The sequence below is a fragment of the Caretta caretta genome, chromosome 1, assembly GCF_965140235.1.
Source record: "Caretta caretta isolate rCarCar2 chromosome 1, rCarCar1.hap1, whole genome shotgun sequence".
NCBI lineage: Eukaryota > Metazoa > Chordata > Testudines > Cheloniidae > Caretta > Caretta caretta.
This window is the reverse complement of record NC_134206.1, coordinates 154,808,282-154,833,091: the sequence shown is the minus strand read 5'-3', so window position 1 is coordinate 154,833,091 and position 24,810 is coordinate 154,808,282. Positions and strand designations below refer to the sequence as shown.

Below are 24,810 nucleotides of genomic sequence, written 5' to 3'. Positions count from 1 at the left end.
AAAAAGAGACCTGATATGTGATATTTTATTCTGTTTGAAAAAAGTTCCCATTCTCAAAGAGCCTTTACTGTCATAACCCATTGATTGTGTTGGTGCTACAGGGATTATGACCAACCAGAGTAAAGTATGCTTTTTACAGTTTTGTGACAGAATAGAGAGCAGTTAGCTTTACTGACATTTGTGCTGTTTGTTTTGCAGGTATTGGAAGAAATTTCATGTTACCCAGAGAACAATGATGCAAAAGAGCTAAAACGTATTTTAACACAACCTCATTTCATGGTAAGGAAATACTACTTTGGCTATTCTTAAACACATTCCTCATGGAACTTCAACCAAGAATGTACTACCTAAAGCCTATAAGCAGCAAAACAAATGTATAGTTAACTGCACACAAATATGTATTTAATCAGCATTTCTAATGTGCTAAGCTAGCACAGCAGCTGATATTGTCATGGGGCTAATGCATAGTCCTTGCTACACTGAGGAACCATTGTTTGTTTGCTGCTTGTCATGATGGGAATTGCAGTTTGCAGACAGAGCTATTTTGCAGGTTTGAGCTCATCAGATAAGTGTTATTCCTTAAAATGTTTGTTTTTTAAAAGAAAATAGTAAGAGAAACTAGTAGCAGAGATCTAAAGATACTGACAATAAAGGTAACACAAATCTAACAGATATCAGTAGCATTGAGTGAACCTTTTGTGACACAGTCACAAAGTAATGGAACTGTTCATTACAAAATCTTACAAAAATAGGGTAGAATGGAATCCTTTTTTAAACAAAATCAATTCATGTTGTTAACAGTGACATTCTTTGGCTCAATAGCCTGTTAAAACTATTTCACCCAGCCCAGTAGCTCTGTGGTTTCTCCTTCATACTACTACGTGAGTAATCTAGGTTAGATTCCCAATTCCAGGGACTTTTTTTGGGAGCTGAGAGGGATATAAAATGGAGAAGGGACCCTGTGGATCCCAGGAAGACATGGTGAGGATCCTCCTTTCTTCCAAACCTGTGTTTGGCAAAGATGTGTTTATTCGCTTTTAGAATGTATCCTATATTTAAATCTAGACTGGGGTGGATCAGACAGGTGGTACAGTTTAGTGAATTTAGAGTTTTGTACTTAAGACAAACTATCTGATATATTTCACACATTTTTATTTTGGGGGCAGTGATGGCAACTCTCACTGAAATCACTGTGTGAGTCTCTTACCCAAAGAATGAATGTAACCAGTTCCCAAGATTTTGCCCAGCTGAGGGCTGAATTGGTAATGTGCCAAAAAAAAAAAAAACCCAAACATAACCAACCAGAAAACAGCACCAGATTTCCATAAAATAAAGCAAATTGCAACCACCTTAATTTAATAGGCAGATGAAGCCTGCAGAGGCTACTGGTTCCAGCACACAGCATTCCAGCTGAATTCTTTGAAGATGAGGTACAGGATTACACTGAACTGCGTGGTGTACCATTTTCCATATGGCCATACCCACTCTGATAATGGTAGCAGAACCAGCTCTGCTTTAGTAGAGACAGTTGTTTACAATAGAAAAAATGAGACCGTATGTCTGCCAGGCTTATTGTGGGAAGGGAATGGAAGGAAGCAGTAAAAATAAGAAATGGTACTGACTGTTGCCCAACTTCTCTGTTAAGTGGCTTATCCTGATTCAACGTTTTTTCCCCCATGTAATATGTATCTTGGATTTACTGCAAAGACGTCAGAAGTAAAAGCAGACAGAAGTCAATAATGTATGTGATTAGATGGCAGTTTGGAAGTCTATCTGATCAGCTTTTATGTGCACACCGTTTTCAAAGTAATCCCCAAATAATAACAATCTATTAAAGATTTTTATATTGAGTCAAATGACAGGCAAAGTGTTATGCATCAGAAAACTACTTTTATATAAAAAATAATTAAGCTAACGTGCTCATAGACATTTTTTAAGACCAGCTGTCAGAAAACTCTTGCAACAATTCTTTTTAAAATGTTTTTGATGTGGAATAAAAGACTGATTTCCCTTTTAAAGTGTTTAAATTATATTGATGGGGGTTAATTCTAAGCAAAAAGAAGCTGTAAAAATCTTTATTGCAAAAATGAAATACTTACTCTTTATTTGTGAAAAATGAAATCCTTCTCCTGCAGTTTAGGACATCAAGATAGATGAGCTAAACCCCTAGGCACCTCATCTGTGTCCCAGCAGACAAAAGTCAGTAGACCTCACAGGGGACTGAGCAGAAATTATATTTAAACTAGTTGTAATTCATTTATTAGATAACCAGAATCTGTAATTTTAGTCCCTACCTTATGCTTTTGTACCTGCCTTTTGGTTTTAATTTATAGATAATTATCTATACTCTGAAAATTTTAAAGAACTACTGTAAACAAACATGGTATACTCTCTGACTAATGATAATAAAACACATTAACAAAGACAAGTTATTAATCCTAAAAAATGCAATCCAGTGAATCATTTTGGGGCTACTGACCTTATCAAAGAAATCATTTGACACATAATTGGCACTCTGCCATGCTTCGCTGACACAGGAAAACCCCATTAGGTAATGGTGGAGTGAGAGAACAAAATATTTGAAAACATGTTAATTATTAACACTGTATGTGAGCAATGTAAGTAGAAATAACAGTACAAATGTTAGACTGTCAGCCTATTTTCAGAATGCTGTTTGAAAGCATAGTAAAATAAAATATATTCTAGTTGCTACATCATTGAAGTCTAATGCACTGAGAGTTAGGACATATGGTATAGTCAGTAGGATCACATGTCTTAAGCTAGTGTGTATTTAGGTTGTAAGCTTTAGGCTTGTAAGCTTCATTATCTGAGGAATGTGATACCAGAATCAATCATTTTTAACAGAGGCCAAAAATTAAGCTAACAAAGGTAGGTCAAAACAGCATAGATGGTGTTGAACATGAATGCCCATGGTTAAACCAAATATTTTTCTAACTTCTGGCAATCAGTCATGCAGTAAAGTTTTTTAACTTAATGCTGAATAAGGCCCAGTCCTGCAAAGACTTATGTTCATGCTTAACTTTTATCACTGAGCATTCCATGTGGGCCATTAATTTTAAAGAATCTTTTATTTCAACCAAGAGCCACTTCAGCAGAGCAAAAATCCCAAGGCAGAAGTTGCTGCACTTCAGAACATCACTTTCTCTTTGTTTTTTTTAAGAGAGCACAATCATTTCATGTACCTAATACAGAGACATCTGACTGTAGCTGGCTACTATATCCAAATTTTGTCAAAAGTTAACAAAATTTGTTGTCTAAAACTCATTAAAATACATTTCCACATTCATTGCCAAGGGACTCTTGTGGGTCTGCTCAAAAATAATTTCTTTGAAATGACTCTGCAGCAGGACAGACACTTGCTAATCTCTGATATGGTTCCTTAAGTAATAACTTCCTAGAATGCATACATTTATCTGGTTGTATTTTTTACAGGGCCTATACATGCATTAGTGTGTTTTTAAGTACGTTATTACTTGCGGGAGGTTCAGACTCAAAGTTATCCTTTCATATTTCTCATTCTGGGAGTTTTTAAAATGTTTGTTTAACCTTTGCCTGCCTAATGATTACAAGTGAGACAATTTAGCTACTGCATAGTTGAAGCCTGTTTGAATGTTCTTAAAATATGGATGTAAATTTTAAAAGATATAACCAGATAAATGTTGGTTTTAAATGTATGCTTTCTAGGAAGTGATTAGTTTAGGAACCATTTCAGGGATTTGCAAGTGTGTGTCCTGTTCGAGTCATTTCAGAGAGATTATTTTCTTTGTACTGCTATAACAGTAAATGTGAACAGCTGTGATATCCGCAAAGTAGACTGTTCTTTTGCATCTATTCATGTGGCAACATTTGAAATGTTTTCTTGCACAGGGGGATTTTGCATTTTATAGATTTAGGTATTTGTAGTGCATCCATCACTATGTATCTTCCTTCATTGTTCCTTGCAGTGAATGACACAGAAATGTAGTGGGAAACAACATTTATAACTGCTGTCCCAGTACTTAAAATTCTTTCTGGACCCATATGGTCCACAAAGGGAAAAGAGCCAGGAAAACATGACCATACTGTAACAACAAACCATAACAGGAAATTGTGTAGTTTAAAGGGAAACTATGCTTTAGATTAAATATTTTGGGGAAATGCTGTTTAATGCAATACAGAAATAAATGTTCTCACAATTGTATTATCTGTGGGTGTTTATGGAGGCACAGATGTAAATCATCAAATATAGTAACAAACCTTGCAAATATTTATCATCATTTATTTTGCCTACGCACAAGTGTTATTAATCCGATCATTAAAAGCTAATTGTTCAAATCAAATACAGTTATGTTATGCTGTTTTGGTTTAATGTTGCTTTATAAAACAGAAATATATCACTGGGAATCTTGTTAAGAAAAGGCATTGTTAGGGGCAGGGCATATAATGGACACAATCAGAAGTGATGAGAGATGACTCTACTTGCTGATTTGCCTGAACAAATATTTCACCATTAGAACAGAGGATAAAAAGCAATCTTTCACTAATTGGGTTCAGGAACCCATAACAGACTATTCTGTTAAAGATCATCTATGCACAAAGCCAAGTACACACCCAAAAACACACACTCTAGAGAGACAGCCAAAATAAATGCCTACTTGCACATAAGATACGTTTTTGTCTCCTACTCAGGGCTGCTTGTGACACACAGTCAAATGGACAGCTTTCAGGAATTTGTGGGGATAAAAATGAAAAAGAGAATCTGGTCTTGTCAGTTACGAAATTCAGCTAAAATGATACGTCACTTACAAGGCTGCTTAAAAGTGACCATACCCCTCTTTGCACCAGTTTAACTAAATCAATTTAAAAACCAATTTTAGTTAAACTGATTCAACTTCTGGCTGTAGTCAAGATCTCTGTAAATCTAGATAAAATGAACAGTCACATAAGGTATGGAGCACTGACAGAATATCTGGAAGTATGAGCCCATTGTTGGAGTTTAAAAAGTTAATAACAGAAGCAGATGCCATTAAATATTTAATTAAAAATAGTGTTTGCACTGGCAGTAGGTTTGAAATGTTAGAAAAGTCTGAGAATTTGGATATTCCTGTTTTGAGTATCTTGAGCGATAGGAGTTACATGCCCCTATCTCTCGAGATACTCTAAACAGGACGGCATCAGCTCTATAGAAAGCCAAATTCCCCAAATTAGTTTTAAAATTAAGGAAGGTGCCTTAAAAGTTTATAAATGCTCTTTTATAGTATATAGTGCATGTTAAAAATGGTGTGGTGTTTCAGGAACAAGTGCAGAATTTTGTAGGTAGCCGTAAAATCCCAGCCATTGTCTTGGAGTCACTCCTGAGAAACAAGTTTTGCATGGATGCAAGTTTTGCATCTTGAAAATTAAATTTCGATTTCTAAATCCTATTTAAACACGGAATATTCAAATAAACTTTTTTAATCAAAAGCTAAACAGCCACAGGAACTCTTTCATCTGTCAAAATAAATCAGACATGCTAAGCTCAAACTGTTGTGATTCATGGGTCTTTCAACATGCAAGTCATGGGTCTATACATTTTTAAAGTGGTAGCAATACATTCTTAACTACAGAGTAGTGTGGCCAATCTGATGCAGAGATCTATAGAGTACCAGACACTGTAAGGAACAGGTTTGCTTTTTCAGCCCCCATCCCGGCGGCACAAGCCCTGTGGGAAAGTAATCCTTCTCTCCAATCTTCGACAACCTTTGGGATGATATAGGAGCAGCATTAATTGGTTCAGTGGTAAATCCTGTCCAGGCTTTTGATAGAAGGTTGTTTATAATACAGGTTCTTAAAGAATGGTAAGGTTAAAAAAGCAAACGTGAAATAGAGAAACTCATCAAGGCCCTGAGACATCCCCGAGGGAGAAGAGGGATGTCACGCAGTGTATAAACCTGATACTGAATGCTTTTCAAGTACTTGAGAAATGTTTAGATTTTATCTAGATTATAACTCCTGGTAATGTATTACACTTTTCACAGTTAGATATGCTAACTGTCTTTGATGCTGCATCTATAAGTAACTAGAAGGGTAATTGAAATGCTTATCAAGTACATTTTGATAAGTTTAATCAACTACATGTGATACTGTACAATATATATCAATTGAGTAAGGCCATGTGTCCTGCCCTCTGAGTCAATATAGAACTAGTTTCAGAGTAACAGCCGTGTTAGTCTGTATTCGCAAAAAGAAAAGGAGTACTTGTGGCACCTTAGAGACTAACCAATTTATTTGAGCATGAGCTTTCGTGAGCTACAGCTCACTTCATCGGATGCATACCGTGGAAACTGCAGCAGACTTTATATTTCTCTGTGTGTATATAAAGTCTGCTGCAGTTTCCACGGTATGCATCCGATGAAGTGAGCTGTAGCTCACGAAAGCTCATGCTCAAATAAATTGGTTAGTCTCTAAGGTGCCACAAGGACTCCTTTCCTTTTTGCGAATATAGAACTAGTTCCTCAGCTAGAGGACACTGTGCCAGATATTGGAGAGGTTGTCCTCAGAATATATGTAAAATAGAGATGGAGAAAACTTGGAGTCATCAAGTTTTTTTTCTTTCTCAGGAGAAAGGGTGCTAAACTCAAGTGTCCTGGCCAAATTCTATCTTGAAGTATTATTCTAAATACCATTTCTCTTACCATTTCAAATTAATATACTGGTCATATTTGCATTCTATCCTAATGGTCTTGTTGTGTTACTGTTTGTAATCAAGGGTTGCCTATTTCCATCCCAAAATTCACTTTCATTTTAGTGTTGGAAGAAGTGATACCTGAACATGTGTGTGGCTAAGCTTTTCAGACCTGTGTGCTTAAAGTAAGGTGCCCACATGTGGAATTAGAAGCCCAAATAAAAGTAGGTTGATTTCGAAATTTGCTTAACACCTGCACTTCCCACTGATTTTAGTGAGACTTTTGGGTGCTGAGGACTTCTGAAAATCAAGTCATTTACCTTTAAGCAGATGAGTGAAAAGCCTAATTTAAGCACCCAAATTTACACACACATACTGTAGTTTTATAAAACGTATATACCATGTTTAGGAATCCTTGGAGGTAAAAGGCCCTATATAAATGTAAGACAGTAATATCATGGGCATGCTCTAGCTTCTGGGGGAAATATTAAACCTTCTGTCAAGAATGAGAAAAAGCACCAGAAATTATGGAAATCTGACTACTTCTGTAACCTCCTGTAGGCCTTACTTCAAACTCATGATGTAGTGGCACATGAAGTTTACAGTGACGAAGCATTGAGAGTTACGCCTCCTCCCACCTCTCCATACTTAAACGGAGATTCTCCAGAGAGCGCCAACGGTGACATGGATATGGAGAATGTAACACGAGTCCGACTGGTACAGTTCCAGAAGAACACAGATGAACCAATGGTATGTAGGTAACAGTACTGTTCTCTTAACTCTGTAAAGAGGACGAGGTGACAAACTATCTATCTTAGTAGCTTCAAACCACAGCGTTTATACACAAAAGTCGTATTGCTTTAACTGTATGAGTATAGTTGAAGTGTGATACAACCAACATAATGTGGACACAGTAATACCAGTTTTAATGTGCTTATACCAGTATAGCTTATTCCCATATGGAAAGGGGAATACACTGTACTGGTATAGTTACATAAACATTAGAGGCTGTACTAATATACGTAGTCTGATAAAAACAAATCACACCTCTAACTGAAATAGTTATACCAGCACAGAAACAGTGTGTAGACCTGGCCTTAAAATTTAAAATAGTACTGGATAGCTTGCAGTTCAATAAATTATTTTATTTTAATAAAATAATGGTTCTTATGGATTGTTTGTACAGCAGTTACAGTCTTGAAGAACTATAAAAACATGATAAAAAGAAACCATGTTAGTGGAGTTGCACAGTTTGACACTCCAATTACATAAGTCCAAAAATAGATGCCCTGTTAAGATTTCGTAAGGAGGAATGTATTTTGAATACACTTCTCCAAAACACTGTTATACTGTGTAAAATTTTTATTGATTATCATAGATAGACTATAAAATATGTAAAAAGAAAAGGAGTACTTGTGGCACCTTAGAGACTAACAAATTTATTTGAGCATAAGCTTTCGTGAGCTACAGCTCACTTCATTGGATCCGATGAAGTGAGCTGTAGCTCACGAAAGCTTATGCTCAAATAAATTTGTTAGTCTCTAAGGTGCCACAAGTACTCCTTTTCTTTTTGTGAATACAGACTAACACGGCTGCTACTCTGAAACCTATAAAATATGTAAAATTCTTTTATGCTACAGCCTGCATACTAAATGACTGTGTCTTCTTCTTATAAAGAATCATTGTCTTTACTGGTAGCAAAAAATGCATCTGTGTTATAACCAAATTTTATCAGTTTTTTAAAATAGGAAATTAGTTCAAATAGTAAATGGAAAGACCTGTAAAAAGAATATTACATCTCCCGGAAAACAAATGGTATGCTTTGATTTTTGATGGGGTTTGAAAAATAGCAAAAGGGGAAACTGTGTGTATGTTCAGCATCTGGAATGTTTCCATAATGAGTTTTATGGTGGTTACTTGATCTCATAAGAGCAACAGTGTATAAATTCATAAACTAAAAGTGAAATTCTAGCCTCTTTGAAGTCAATGGCAAAACTCCCATTGATTTCAATAGGGCCAGGATTTCCTTCTAAAACATAGTTTCATCTCAAGCTTGCAGCAGAAGTGACCATTCTTAGTGGTTGAAGCAGGTTGCTGAATATTTTTTCTTAATGATTTAACAATTTCTTTTACTAGGGAATCACTTTAAAAATGAATGAGCTGAACCATTGCATTGTTGCAAGAATTATGCATGGAGGAATGATTCACAGGCAAGGTAATCTTAGGATGTAAATGGTTTTATTCTCAAATTGGATTACTCCCATAATCAAATACATTTTGTGTAACAAGTGAGACCCTGATCCTAAAACGTACTGTTCCACACCAGTGGATCCCTGTGTCTGCATCGAGTCCCATTAACTTCACAGGGTCACCACTCAGGTGCAAGGGTCTGCTCACCTGGAACAAGTTTCAGGAAAGGGCCCTGAGTGTTTAATTTTAGCTTTAATAGGTAATGATGCAGGTCATCTCAAATTGCTTCTACAGAATGTCAGTTCTAAAGTATATGTAATTTTGGAAAGTCGTATTTATCTAATTATTTTCTAAAATTCTCAGAGTAAGCAGAATATTTTTTCTTGATATAGCAAAAGTCTCTGTTCAGCAGAAATTCCACATTTCTCCATGTATTGTCACAGAACTTCTGAGACTCTTGGCAGTTTGACTGCTGAGGTACCTAAATGTGAATCTGGAACCAAAATTTTTCTCACCCATGCAGCTTGTATCTTTGTGTTTGGCTTTCACTGCTCTGAGCTGTTGCCAAACCTTTAGACCTGTGCCTGTTCCTCTGTTCCACTCCCATCCTGTGTGCCCAGATATATGTCAAAAGTAATTAATGGCTGAGCTGAGAGTTACCTACTCAGTAGTGAACTAACTCTGGCAGACTGCAGGTATGAGTTGTGTGTCTCGGGAAGTTTGCAATTTAAAAACTGTCATTTTGTGACACTGATCAAACTTTTCTTAAAAGTGGCAGATTTGAATTTGTGTGAACTTGTATATTTGCTTAAAGGGACACCATCAGCTTGAATCTAGTCAGCTTTTTTAAAATGAGTAGAAAAGGAGATTTGGCATATAAGAGTCAGGTTGCTTTTTTGTCATTGACTTCCTTTGGGATCACTTAGATGGTAATCATCCGCCATGTAGTAAATAGGTTATTACTTTGTATAATAGCCAGAGGTGCTTCCAAAATTAGGGGGATAGATCCTTTTTAAGTTGTTATAGAATTTTCCACTATACCCATCAGAAGATGGTGCCTTGCTATTTTTAAATTATTGTACAGCATCTGGAATTTTTGAAACTTCTAGGAGGTATTTAAGCTTTTCTGTTTGTGCTTTATTTAGCTTTGGAATGCTTCTGAGTATATTTAGAAGTCTTGAAATGTTGCTACTCTTTTGAGTCTTCTACATATAAGTTGAGGCAAAATACAGCAAATGCTTTAGCATTTTCATTACTCATTCATTTTTCTTGGTGTTTTAATCGGATATTCCAGGAGTCTGCTGACTTTTTATTAATTTATTCAAAATTTCTTTGAGTTGTCCAGTTTAGCAACTAAAATGAAAGTTGCCAGTAGTTTCACGTGCTACACCAGCCCCTGAATCCCCTGACCAAATTTTGTGGGTTTACCATCACATTTTCTTATTTTTAAAAATTGTTTCTTTTCTTCTATTAATGTGAGGTAGAACAGGGGGCTTCCTAACTAAACAGGAAAACTGACAATACACAGAGGACTGTCAAATACTCCAAGTAAACAAACTGGAAAAATAGCAAAGTATAATTACCCCCATTTTAAAGATGGGGAAGCAGAGGTTGGAAGCTGAAGAGACTTGCTCAAAATGAGTAAGTGGCAGAGCTGGAGTTAATCTCAAGGCTTCCTGACACTCCATTTTCTCAGTGTGAGGCGTTTTAATTAATCATAAATTAATCACTGAAATAATTAATGTGTTGGATTCAGATCCCAAAAATTCAAGGGGAATAAAAAGGTAAAATAGCATCTTTGAAATGCTGTATGAATTTGTATAGACTTGTGTATTCTCTTAAAGGGACAGCACCAGCTGGAAATCTAGTTGGACTTGACATAAAAGATTAAAGGGATACTGTCAGTTTAATAACGGGACTTCTATTTGAACTTACCTACTACTGTTACAAGAAACTTAAGATTACTCGACATGAAAGAGATTAGAAACAATGTTTGCCCACCTCTAAAGGGATTTGCAATGTCTATCGTGCTTTGAACAAAAAAAATAATTATATAAGTGCTTATTAATGGGTTGTTCTAAAATAAAAAGTGTAATTCTTTATAGAAACAATTTAATTGCCAAAATGTCTTTTGTCCTCTCGGGAACAACTTATATTTAGGTATTTGGTTCTGTAGTTCCCATAGAACTGTTTTTAATCAAAAGTAAACGTAATCTCAAAGTGGAGATTTTTCATTATGCATTACAGCAATAGTGAATTATTAACCAAATATAACAATAACAAAAAATCTAACTTCTTGTTCTGTTTGATGAGCCTGACTAAACATTGGTAGTAGTTTTTATTTCTAATAGTCTTCTGCAATCAGTGATCGAATATAATGCATGTGATTGTACCATGTAATATACTGTCCCCTATGTGGCTTATTAGCTTCAGCTGGATATCATTCCATATATTCAGTATTCAGCCAAATGCTATAATTTATATATTCAAAACTCTTAATTTCCCTGCTGTAGCTCTCAATGGCTGCATGCCAGTGTCAGTTTTCTCTTCTTCGTGAGTTGGCAGTGTGGCAGGTGAGCTAATTTTTGTGCTCTCACCTTTTTCTTTGTCCTACATAATCAGTGTTTTCCAAGCAGGGTCAACCTGTGCAAAGACTCTTTCGTCCTTGCTCCATGTGAACTGGTGGTAACACCCCAGTTTCAATCTTTAAGAATTGTACACTTTTGGGATAAGTGCACAGATTGTATTTTAAATTCTTCCACAGTGGCTTATTTATGTTTGAGCTTTTGCCCTTGTATCAGTACTTTAACACAGAGTACTTGTGGATTTTACTCACCTGGAGAATATGTTTACACTCCAAATAGTGTTAATGCATTTTTCTTGCGTCTGTTATAATACAGCTAGACTTCCTGGCAGCTTCAAGCATCCAAAATCCAAATGTCTAGGTTTTCTGCTGTTAAAGTTTTTGTTTTGGCACATTTGTGTCAACAGGTGTATTAATTTTAAATAGGGATTAGGCACCAGTATGCTACTGCTGACCCAGGACACAGACTTCCTGCAGAAGACATGATGCTGTAGGTTGCCTATTCATATCTGTAAGAAAATGATTTAATTTGGAGCTCCCACAAATAGTTAAACCATGAATCTGTAAACACCTATGCCCTAGAACAACTAACAAAGCATTTTGTGAGCAAAGATTATGCTATTATAACAGCATGAATATGATTACATGGTGAAAAGAGACTACGGTAGTGTACATGGACTGCCTCCAGCTTTGCCAGCTGCAGAACTCTCCTCCAGCTGCAGAATTTGCTTCCTCAGAGGAAACTGTTCCCTGCTCTGTCCACCGGAGTGAGGCGTGTCTCTGACTTTTATACATCACAAGAGCACATACTGGCTGATGCTATGCTAATTTGGGTTAGGTGAAGGCAGAGGAAGGAGATTGCCAACCCAGGGGCACCCTGTTCTTTATTATTGTAGATTTATTTATATATTGCCATAGATACAGAAAAATACAAAATACAGTTGGTAAATAGAAACTACAAAATACAGAAAAGCCCCTACGCAAAAGAGCTCACAGTCCAAAGTGTGAATAAATAAAATACAGATAATAAACAAGGGGCAGGACAGGGTGTGCTGAGCAGATGTACACCATGGTATGGGAGTCATTAGGCTGGGGGAGAAGACACCACATGGAGATGCCAGGAACATCACCTCCCAACAGAAAAATGGGGAGAGGTGGTCCCAAAATGATAAAAGCCTCAAACCTCCCTCTCTCTCCAGTGACCCAGTCTGACCTCTTTCTCCCAGCTACTAACCAACCCGTCTCTCCACCAAGACAAAAGTTCAGAAGTCTGTAAATCCCCTCTCAGTTGCACACCTCGTACACACACCAACTGCTACCTTCCAATTATGGATTGTCAGTACTAGCTTCTGCCACAGCGTAAAATAAATGGAAAACATTCAAAAGAAGGGATTGTATTTAACTGTATTATCAAAATGACTAGCCTGAAGAGCATATTCATGATCTTTATTTCAATTTTTCATTCAATCATAATTTGTGTTTGGATGTTTCCCAACAATGTTTTTACACTGTTGCAGAAAGTATAGCATGCCCGGGGATATTGTGCATTATTGTGCCATAACCATGAAGGTATCTGCATGCAGAGCTTAGTTCCAGCATGGTACAGAGCTCTAATTATTTTGGAATCAAATGTATTTTTGTAGAAGGTGTAAAGGGCTGAGAAAGTTTGCCAATGCTGAACTTGTATAACTTTTTGTTAGAGGGTTAGGTCATCAATACGCCAGCTGTGAGCTGTTTTCATTTGAAATTCAAATACAGAGCTGCTGCATTCGCATACAGTAAACTATTAACTCTGTTGAATCCTGATTAATGTTCCAGAAGGCAGGACAGAGGAATTGCACTGGAGTCCCTACCCCTTTTTGCTGTCAATAGGAAGCTCCTGTGGAATTGATTAAAACATTTTCTGTGGGATGGAGGACTTTCTCCTGAACAGATTAAAAGTTTGAGAAATTCTGTTCTGTAGCCTTCTGGGAGCTTTAGTGGTCCACAGTGCTGTATAGCAGTGTCACAGACTGGAGTCCAAAGGGTACTCAAAAAGAAAAGGAGTACTTGTGGCACCTTAGAGACTAACAAATTTATTCTGAGCGTAAGCTTTCGTGAGCTACAGCTCACTTCATCGGATGCATCGAATACAGACTAACACAGCTGCTACTCTGAAAAGGGTACTCAGGCATTGTAGTTCATGATAGTGCCTGTTAGGACACCTCTTGTTAAGTCAGGCTCTCTTTCTGTTCTAAAGCACATGGTTTTGGAATTCAGTATTTCTGCCATTTCAAATCAAGCTGAAATTTAAAACTCAGATCATTAGCATGAATGTATTTTTTTCTTCAATCAATATGGTCATTCTAGATTTAGCAAACAGCAAAAACACCATTCGTAGTTTAGGTAATTTATTGCCAGCGTCCGTTTCCAGAATGGCTTCATTTTGAAAAATAGATTGCCAGCTGTTGGTTCTTCAAGTAAAACTAATTATGTTTGGTAAAGTATTTGGAAAAGGATACTTGGAAAAAGAATTTAGTTAATTCACAAAACAAAAAGTAATATAGTAAATGTATAGTGAATGGACTACCTATGTAGAATGATGGCCTTGCTACATAACAACCACTAGCAACCACATTATTTTACTGTAAAATCTTTCACAATATGCACATTTTTCTTAGCATCCAAAGCTGCATTGGAATGGACAGCAAATTTGCACCATTGATTTCAATGAGACTTTGTGTGGTAAAAACTGTGTACAGTTATGCTCTGTAAAGAAAGAAAAAAATATATTTAATAACAATTTAAAAATCACGGTTTCTAGAGTAGAATTGTTCACTCTGAGTTCCATTGCTTTGTGGGTTTCAGCTAGACACTAAACCCTTATTTTAACATTTTATTTTAATGTCTTTGTACTGCCAAACTCTGTTTTAGTTTTGGTATTGTTTCACAGTTATATTATAAATGTACACATTAACTATTTGTTTCATTAATTCTGCAGGTACGCTCCATGTAGGGGATGAAATCCGAGAAATAAATGGAATCAGTGTAGCAAACCAAACAGTGGAACAACTACAAAAAATGCTTGTAAGTCCCTAAAAGTTTGTTGACATTGGTTGTTTAATATTTTTTAAATAAAAATTGATCCTTTTTTCTTTTAACAAAGCCTCCCTAAATCACAGTGTTCTCCTTTGTCTTTCCTTTCTTGGTAGCTTACCTGATCCCCCAAGACAACCCCTTTCCCCATCCTAACTCCCCCCCCCAAAAAAATCATCTAACCAATTAAGCAGTTCTCTAGCAAACCACAGACTTCTCCAGGGTTTCTTCCACTGTGCCCATTTGTGCATGGAACCCCCTCCCTGAACTAATCCATCAGACCACTATCCTCTCCTCCTTCAAATCCTCTTTTGTGATGCCTCCAAGTAATCACCAAGTGTTTGAATAAATAGGCCAGGGGGCAAGTGGATGAAAGGCACTTGGCATAGATCCATACGTACTTATTGGAGACAATCCAGTATAACGCAAAGAAAAGGGCATATTTTAAAATTGTGTCTATTAGATTGTCTCCATCTCTCTCAGTATCTACCATATATGTGTTACCTGTCAGCTAAGATTATAAATTCTTCAGGAGTAGGAATCATGTCTACCTCTGTACAGTGCCAAGCACAATGACAATCTTCCTTTTTGTGACTTTTATGATCATTTCAAAACCCTGTTGTAAGAAGCATACTGTAAAGCAAAAGATTTAATTACCTTTATTGTTATCTTTGCCTTCATAGCTACAGATGTAATTAATTATCCAAACTTTTTAAAATCCCACCACAGTATTTGACTCCCAACACCTTTTTCAATAGTGAACTTCACAGGCTTGACGCTAATTAGTATAAAATATTTTAATTTGTCCCGCCCATTGATTTAATCAAGTGACCATTTGGTCTCATTACTGGGCAAGGTAAAGAAAAGGGATTGACATTAGCCCCTTTTCCCCCCCATCCCCTGCACAGCAAGCAGGAGGCTCCCGGGAGCAGCTCCAAGGCAGAGGGCAGGAGCAGCACAGGGCAGTGGGAGGAGGGACAGCTGAACTGCCAGCAACTGATAGCCTGCTGGGCGGCTGCCACACAGGGAACTTAGGGGAGTGGAGAGCTGATGGGGGGCTGCCGGCCCACCCTGGTTCCAAGCCCCCACCAGCTAGCTCCACCGGGCTGCTCTTCCTGCAAGCAGTGGACAAAGCAGGCAGCTGCCAAGCGACGTTATAAGGGAGCATTGCACAACTTTAAACAAGCATGTTCCCTAATTGATCATCAACGAAACAACATTAACTGGGATGACTTTAAGTGAGGCCTTACTGTACTTCACCGTAGGATGCGCGCACCCATGTGCCCTCTTGACAGAAATTTGAATTAGAAGTGTCCATGAATCCATACCTGCATGTTACAGAGCCTTGTGCTTTAGAGCAAAGGCGTATAGAAAGGAGTGGACGTGCTGCTACTACAGTTCCTTCTCAACTGGCTGCGACTTGAAACGGAGCAACTGCATGACTGCTGCGTCCTAGTAGATATTACCAGTTCTTTTATTTGTTTGCTTTCTCCTTTATTTTCTCTAATATTTAGTTTAAATTTTGTTTATTTTGTTCCCTTCTTTCCACAAATTTATTACATTTTAGAGAGGTTCCAGACACCACCCCCTTCCCAGTTCAGAACCAGTTCCTTTTTCCACCAGCCTTACTCTGGAAGTATGACAAAAGCCCCAGGATTCATAGCCTTCCAGACCTGCAGTAGGTACTTTCCCCAGAGCACTGGGCTTTCTATCTGTATTCAGTGTCTCAGAGACTCTCATATCCCATTGAAGTGCAAAGTTTGCACAGCATTTAAAAGGGAGATGAGATTGAAGCTTCCCCTTATGGAACGCTCTTGAAGACCTGCAGGGTCAGAGTCCCCCCGCCCCTTCCCCCATTACTTCAGCGGTGACAGAGGTTGCTTCAGAGACAAAGGACTCGAAGAAAAGAAAGCTTCCTTCTCCTAACAGAGCCTCCGGGAAAAGAGGTAGATTACCTCTTGGAACTGAACCTGAGGAGACGCCGTGTTCCAGGGTGGGTACCTCCAAGGATCCTACAGGCACCAGCATCTGGGCTTTGGTACCATCAAAATCAGATAACTCAGAAAGATAAGCCTGCTAGTAAGCACCATAGAGAGCCAATTATTCCAGCACCATCTAGGCATCAAGACTGCTAGAAGCCTAAAGACTTGAGGAAACCTAAGGCACCAGCACCATCTTCAGATAGTATGCACCCAGAGCGTAGAGGTGTCACCTCAACAACCACTTCAGCACCATCCTCATAGGTGCCTCATTTTGTATCTCCGGCGAGGGCCCCAGTACCACCCCTGGTCCATCTACACATTTCTACAGCCCTCTGGCACCTTCAGGGTTCTTGTCACAAAAGGACTTATCTACATCAGAGGAACTGGAGTCCCCCCTTTTGCAGGTACCAAGAGAAGTTCCCCACTAATACCAGTACTACCATGCCAGCCAGGCTCCTCTCCTCCGCTCTCAGCAGGTCACCCGATACCTGTCCATAAGCACCTGTGGTAATGCCTCACCCTCTGGTGTCATCTCCAGCACCAGTGCCCAGAGCCACTCCTTTGCATTCTGGGATAACACCTCCAACTCTGAAATCTCAGTACAGGGCTGCTCAGCTTACTATTTGACACCTCGGGCAGTGTACCTGGACAAGGACACACCAGAGACTAGACAATACCCCAGACCCTCCAAACATGTATAACCCTTCCGTACCCACAACCCCAGTGCGCCTGCTGGAATCCCTGGACTGCCTATGTGGACCAATTCTATAGGGTTCCTGCCCACAAGAGAGAGACTGGAAGTTCCGCAGGCCTCAACAACCACCAGCACTGCAGCTACAGTCACCGATACTGCGTGGTTCTCTGGTACGGAAGGAGGATCTACAGCCACCTCCAGAGGAGGAGATATCTTCTTCTCATAAATCCTCCTCTGCCCCGGAGAAGGCAGTTGTGCCAATAACCTCCTTTGTATGTAGATAATATTAGGTCATTTCAGGACCTAATAAAGAGATGTACAGGATCGCTTCAGATCTCGACAGAGGAGGTGCAAGAGTCCCAGCACTCTGGTGGTTATTCTTTACACCACCCCACAGAACACAATAGCACTGCCCGTTAATGAGGCACTCTTATCTCCAGCCCATAATTTGTGGCACATACTGCCACTTTCGCACCTACATGTAAGTGGATGGACCAAAAAAAATTGCATACCAACCAAGGGGCTGGAAATATCTTCTTCCACCCCAACTCCCTGGTAGTGGATGCAGTTAATGAGAGAAAATGCCAGAGTAGATCAAGATCCACATCTTCTGACAGAGGCCTCTTTGGTAGGAAGAGTTATTCCTCTGCTGCTCTTCAGTTCCAAGAAGCAAATTAACAAGCCATGATGGCAAATATGACTTTACTAGCCTATGCCAAATTCACTAATTTTATTAACAATTTGCGAGAGGACAAGAGGGAGCAATTCTAGGCCCTCACTTCTGAAGGACAACTGATCAGCAAGACCTCTTTACAAGCTGCCTTTGCTGATGATGATACAGTTTAACCATCTTTAGCTGTTATGTGATGAGGATTCTGGCTCCAGTCATCCAGTCTGTCCAGGAAGGTACAGAATACGGTGGAAGACCTCCCTTTCAGAGGGCTGAAGCTGTTCAGCAACAATAATAACGCCTCATTGTATTCTCCCAAGGATGCAAGAGCAACCCAGAGGTGTCTTGGGATCCATGTACCTGGAACAAAGAGATGTTTCAGCAAATCAGACTGCACAACGATCATAGCTATTCCAACATCAACAGTACCCGGCCCTTTCCAGACCTACTGAATCTCCTAGAAGGAGGCCTGGGCCTCACAAGAAAGGGTGACGATCTCCCTACCTGGACCTCCCTCCAAATGACCATTATGGCAACCTGGTCAAGGGACATGAACCATGCCCTTCCCTGAAGCCACTGTGCAAGCCTATCCTCCACTCCACCTCCCTTTGGGGACAGCCTATCACAGTTTCTACCTAATTTGAGAACTTATCACCACAGACAAATTGATTTTAGAGGTAATGGCTATGGGATACTCTACCCCTTCCTCCTCTCTCTTCAGCGACTCCTCTCATGAGGATATCTTGAAACAGGAGGCCTAGTCCCTCCTCAGTATGAGAACAATAGAGCCACTCCCCCCCAGAATTTGTGGGAGGAGGATCCTAGTCCAAATATTTTCTGTTTCCCAAAAGAAATGGCATTGGAGGCCAATCCTTGACCTTAGGATCTGAACACCCATATTCATGCACAACACTTCTGGATGGTGACTATGGTTATCATAATCCTTCTTTGAGTCAACAGGTTTAGTTTACTGCCCTCAACCTTCAAGACACATATTTTCACATTGTAATGCACCCTTTCCACAGACGTTTTCTGCACTTCATCATTGGCTCAGAACATTATCAATACCATGTCCTTCCCTTTCACTTTCCACAGCCCGCACAGATTTTTACAAAGATCCTCTTAGTAGGTACAGCTCACCTACATCAAGACAATATTTCAGCCTTTCCCTGTTTAGACGATTGGTTTCTCTAAGGATGCTCCACTCTGGATGTCCAACTGGCAACCAACAAGGCTCTAACCTTGCTTCAGTCCCTGGGTCTTTGTATCAACCTAGCTCTTGTCCAGAGGATAGAATTAGTTGGAGATTCCCTGGACTCTCAGACTGGTAGGGTCTATCTACCTATCTCCATTATATCCCATCTGATCACTACCCTACAGCTAAGTCCCCAGCCGAATTCAGCTCCTAGCTCATATGTTGGCCCTGTCATTCACTACACTACACGCAGGACTGCATCTCCAATGCCTTTGGGCCTGGCTCAAAACCTCATACACACCAAACAAACACAGCCTTACCAAATGCATTTCCATACCCCCCCACGGGTGCTGGGCTCCCACAGATGGTGAAAAGATCTCCGATGAAGGTCTGTGTGGGAATCCCATTCTCATTCCTGCTGCCAGCATGAATCATCACAATGGATATCTCCCTTCTAGGCTGGGGAGCTAACTTACAAGGTTCCACAAACAAGGCATATGGTGTCCGCAAGCAATGTTGCTTTAGAACGAAGGACAGTTTATGCCTGCGAGGTCTTTCTCCACACATTAAGGGTCATCATGTCAGAGTAATGGTAGATAACAGAGCTGCAATGTCCTGTATAAATTGACAAGATCCCAGTCTTTATGCACAGAATCCCTAAAATTGTGGAACTGGTGCATTGCCTGTCACATAGAGATCTCTGTGACTTTCCTACCAGGCCTCAAGAACATGGTACCAAAGGCTCTAAGTAGAAATTTCCATCAGGACCACAAGTGGGAGCTCAACAGTGTGATCTTTCAGAACATCTGGAAAGTATGGGGCCTTCCCTTAGCAGATCTCTTTGCAACCCTGACCAATACAAAATGTCAACTCTTTTTCTCCAAGGGGAGACTCAACTGCGACTCTTTGGTAGATGCTGTAGGGACCAGGACAGGGGTGGTGAAGCCTAATGGTCAGAGCTGGGGTCAGACGCCAGGAACCAAAGCCAGAATCAGAATCATGCCAAGCTCAGGACTTAAGTCAGGGTCAGGAGTCACACCAAAGGTTGAGGCAGAACCAGTGTCAGGAGTCATCCCAAGGGTCAGGACTGGAATCAGAATCAGACAGCTGTGCCAAGGATCAAGCTGGAGTCAGGAACCAGGGAACAGTGCCACGGTCAAGAGTCAGCAGTATCAAAGATCAAACCAAAATCAAAGAGCAATGCCAGGGTCAAGCAAGAGTCAAAGTTCAGAACAGCAGCAGGTCAGGAGTTCACTCAATTGCTCAGACAACTTCTTCTAAATTATTCTGGCTTAAATAATGCATCTGTGCCAGATGTCTCCTCCAATGAGTAGCTTCCTAAGCAGAGCCTATGGTGGGCCAGAGTTCTGCTAAACCCCTCCCATGCTGGTTTTGCAGAGCTGTCAGGAGACTGTCATGGTCTATGAACTGCTTGGGGACTCATGAGCCCATGTTCAAGACCCACAATCCTTCACAGGTGCCCTGCTAGTCCCAGGGCCTCGCTGTCTCCTCTGTTCTTACCTCCAGTGCTGTTAATTCTTAAGACATTTATCAAACTACAACAGCAGCAGGCGAGAATCATCTTGATGATGTCTTTTTGGTCCAGACAAATGAGGTATTCAGATCTACATCACCTTTCTATAGAGAGACCCTGATGCCTCCCTCTCAGATCAGACCACCTGAGGCAGAACTCTGGCACCATGAGACACCACCAGGCTTCTGTCCCTGAACCTTATGGCCTGGCTGCTGTGTGTTTCTTGGTTTTAGAGTCAGACTGTTCAGCAGAGATACAATCCGTACTCCTGAATAGTAGGAATCCCTCCACTCATAAAACTTACTTGCAGAAGTGGAAACATTTCCTTTTCTGGTGTTCCTGTCACTCTATATCTGTTTCTGAAGCTCTTCCTTCAAGGATCCTTGATTATTTGTTTGAATTAAAAAAACAAGAACTATCTATGAGTTTTGTCAAGGTGACACCTAGCAGCTATTATGGCCTTTAATTCACCTATCCAGGGCCTCTCAGCTACATTCCTCAAGGGTTTAGCTAATCTGTTCCCATGTATCTGGAACCCCACACCTCTGTGGGACCTTAACTTTGTCCTCAGTGTCTTAAGGAACTGTGCACTGGAAGCTCTGGGCACATGTTTGTTCCTTTAAGACCCCCTTCCTGGTACCCATCACCTTGGCTAGAAACGTGGAAGAAGTTGGAGCGCTTTCGGCTGACCCACCTTACGCTATCTTCTGCGGTGACAGAGTCATGGCCACGCCCTCATCCTCTGTTTAACCCTAAAGTTTTGTCAGACTTCCATATCAATCAGGATATTCATCTGCCAGTATTCTTCACCAAACCACACTCCTAGAGAGAAGAGGCAAGCCTTCTCACCTTAGACATTCGGAGGGCACTAGCCTTCCGTCTGGACCCTTCATGGTTCCCCTAGACTGGAGCTGCTGTGGCCATGTAATGAGCAGATACAGACCTTTGGACACTGGTAATTCAAATCTCTGGACAAGAGCTTACAGGCGTACATTACACCTACAATGGAGCACCCCTAGGGACAAAACATCTTGAACAACTCAAGTTATTGAAAGGTAAGTAACCTCTCGTGTATATAACATATAAATTGAATGGGAAGAAAAATTAATTTCTTCTACAACAAAGGCACAATGTAAATCACAAAAAAATAGATGAGGGGAATGGAAATGAAGAAAAGTTTACTGATGTGTACTCAATTCTCATTTAAAAATACAGCTGTAATGTCTAGACTTCTGAGGACCTGTCATGCTAATTCACTAATGGCGTATGTTTGGTTTTATGTTAATAAGAGACCATCTGAATGTGTTTGGTTCTAAGTGAAACCACATGTTGTAAAAGTTTTCCAGTTTATTTCTGAATGTTTATTTTTGGAAGAACTGCTGCTGCTCTCAGAAAGGTTGTGCTGTTTCCTTACAGATATTAGAGTGGTTTCTTGTGTTTTATCTGCAATGTCTTGTTTTTTAAAGAGAGCATTTTCTTTCTCCAGAGGGAAATGCGGGGGAGCATCACGTTCAAGATTGTTCCAAGTTATCGCACTCAGTCTTCATCCTGTGAGGTAATGAGTTTAATGAACCATTCCCATCCTTTCTCAGTCCTGTAACTAACTTCCTGCTGATGGCTGAATGTTACTGCTTTCTGGGAAATTTTCTGCCTGTGCTGTTAGATCACGCACACCAATTTTACAACAAAGATAACGGAACAGGAGTAGGTCCCACCCACCTACTCAGCCCTGCCTTCATATTCATCTCATCAGCACCTTAACTAGCCCTTTACAGCCTATGATGTTAAAAGAAAAAGGAAAACCTCTCAAGTGTCTCTTCAGTTAACATGGAAGTATGGAGTCCCCTGTTTTAAAATTCATGATTTAAAATACTTTCTCCAGGAAGTCTATTTGAGCTCCTAAGTTAAGGAGCTTGAATAAATATTTCTGCTCTGTTTAACATGAGAAATGTATGGATTGATTGATTTGGGCTGTTAAGGGTTAATTGAAGATCCTGTTTCTGTATAAATCTGTTCAGGAAAATTTGTGATAATTAAATGTCTGTAACAGTAACGTGGCTAAATATTATGTTTCTATGCAGAATTGGTAATGTATCATTATTCAAGAAAAACAGGTTTGGAATTCAGTACTCTTTGAATTAGGAAAGTGGTGCTATGGTTTTGCAAGTTTATATAACTCTTACTTGCACACACAGCTATTTTCCATGTGAAACTGAAAGGAATTAAAACAGTGAAAATGGCTATTAGGGAAGGATATTCTTCCTATTTGCGCTTACAGATTGGCATAAGCACTGTGTAAGCAATGCTATTCTTTCCATGGTGCATGCTTGGTTCTTCAACAGGAGGCAGACTCAGTATTACACCAGGGTGCAATAGAGAGCATTCCACCTCAGTACCAAGGGAGCGGGTTCTATTCCCCATACTTCCTAATCCCCAGAAAGGGCAGGGAGGGTGGAGACTCATCCTGGACCTTCAACAGCTCAACATCTTTATCAGGAAATGGAAATTCAGGACGATTTCACTGGTATCTGTAATCTCTTCCCTGCAGGAGGGAGTGTGGTTCACGGCCCTCAACATGAAGGACTCGTATTTCCATGTGGATATTCATGCACCATAAAGGCAGTTTTTGTGGTTGGACAGGAGCACTTCCAGTTCCGCGTCCTCCCCTTTAGGCTTGTGATGGCACCCAGGGTGTTTACAAAAGTATTCACAGCAGTAGCAGCCCAGATAGATGCCAGGGGTTTATGGTGCTCCTATACCTGGTCGACTGGTTCCTGGTTGGACAGTCTCACCAAGAAGTTATCTCAGCAATACAATCTCTTCAGCACCTCCTTGCAACCTTGAGTGGGGGAGTGTAAACGAAGACTGTTTTGTCACCCACAAAGACAATACATTTCATAGGGGCACAGCTGGATTCCATCTCTGCACGAGCTTTCCTCCCTGAAGACAGCTTTTACACAATGAGCACCTGTTCTCTCGCATTATCCACAAGCCTCAAACTACAGTGCATTAGTGCCGCTTGCTGTTAGACCATATGGCTGCAGGTATCTATATGACATCGTTCACCAGACTCCACTTGCGGTGCCTTCAAGCCTGGCTCCTCATGACCACAGAATCATTGTTCCCTCTGCAGTTCTCAGCTCCCTTGCTTGATGGTCCAACCCAAACAAAGTCAGGGTGGGGACTCCCTTCAGCCCTCCCACAAGAGCCACCATCTTGACGGATGCCTTCCTCACAGGTTGGAGTGCTCATTTAGACTACCATAGAGCCCAGGGTACATGGACCCCAGAGGAGGCCTGGCTCCATATAAACCTTCTGGAGCTCAGAGAAATCTGCCTAGTCTGCAAGGGCTTCCTCCACCTCATATGCTCACTTCATGTACAGATACTATCAGATAATATCACAGTGGTCTACATACCAAACAGGGAGGAGCGAGATCTTGTCCTCTCTTCCTGGAGACATTTGGGCAGTGGAACTGATGTATCAGGAATCAAATTGCCATACGGGCCGCATACCTCCCAGGTGTTCAGAATTCCCTGGCAGGCAGACTGAGCTGGAGCTTCTGTACAGACCGCAAAGGGGAAGTGCATGACACAGTTCTAACCAACATCTTCGCAAAGTGGGTACTCCCCGATAGGAGCTCTTCACGTCACAGTCAGAGAGAAAGCTTCCCATGTATTGCTCCAGGGGAGCCATATGCAGAGACTCCCAGGGTGATACACTCCTGCCCTGGACAGACTGTCTCAGCTATATCGTTGCCCCTATTCCCCTCATACCTCAGGTTACATGGAAGGTCCTCTGCAACGGAGTCACCATCATCTTCCTAGCACTACTGGCTCAGGCAGTTCTGGGTCACAGACTTCCTAGCAGTGTCCGTGTGTGTCCGTGTGCCCGCCCATCAGGATCCACCCATTTCTGGATCTCCTAACCTGAGACACTAAACTGGGAGGAGAGGTAGATACGCTGGAGGGTAGGGATAGGATACAGAGGGCCCTATACAAATTAGAGGATTGGGCCAAAAGAAATCTGATGAGGTTCGACAAGGACAAGTGCAGAGTCCTGCACTTAGGACAGAAGAATCCCATGCACCGCTACAGACTAGGGACCGAATGGCTTGGCAGCAGTTCTGCAGAAAAGGAACTAAGGGTTGCAGTGGACGAGAAGCTGGATATGAATCAACAGTGTTCCCTTGTTGCCAAGAAGGCCAATGACATTTTGGGCT

At 40.4% G+C, this 24,810-nt stretch overlaps 1 protein-coding gene across 13 annotated transcripts in view; it reads left to right on the top strand.

Moving 5' to 3' along the window:
* Positions 1 to 24,810, top strand: part of CASK (calcium/calmodulin dependent serine protein kinase) — a 438,390-nt gene that overhangs the window by 373,406 nt on the left and 40,174 nt on the right. For all 13 annotated transcript variants that reach the window (XM_048864731.2, XM_048864713.2, XM_048864695.2 and 10 more), the window contains 5 exons: positions 199 to 279; positions 7,226 to 7,414; positions 8,801 to 8,879; positions 14,419 to 14,504; positions 22,075 to 22,143. In XM_048864731.2, the coding sequence (XP_048720688.1) occupies positions 199 to 279; positions 7,226 to 7,414; positions 8,801 to 8,879; positions 14,419 to 14,504; positions 22,075 to 22,143 (504 nt within the window). The remainder of the gene's footprint in view (positions 1 to 198; positions 280 to 7,225; positions 7,415 to 8,800; positions 8,880 to 14,418; positions 14,505 to 22,074; positions 22,144 to 24,810) is intronic.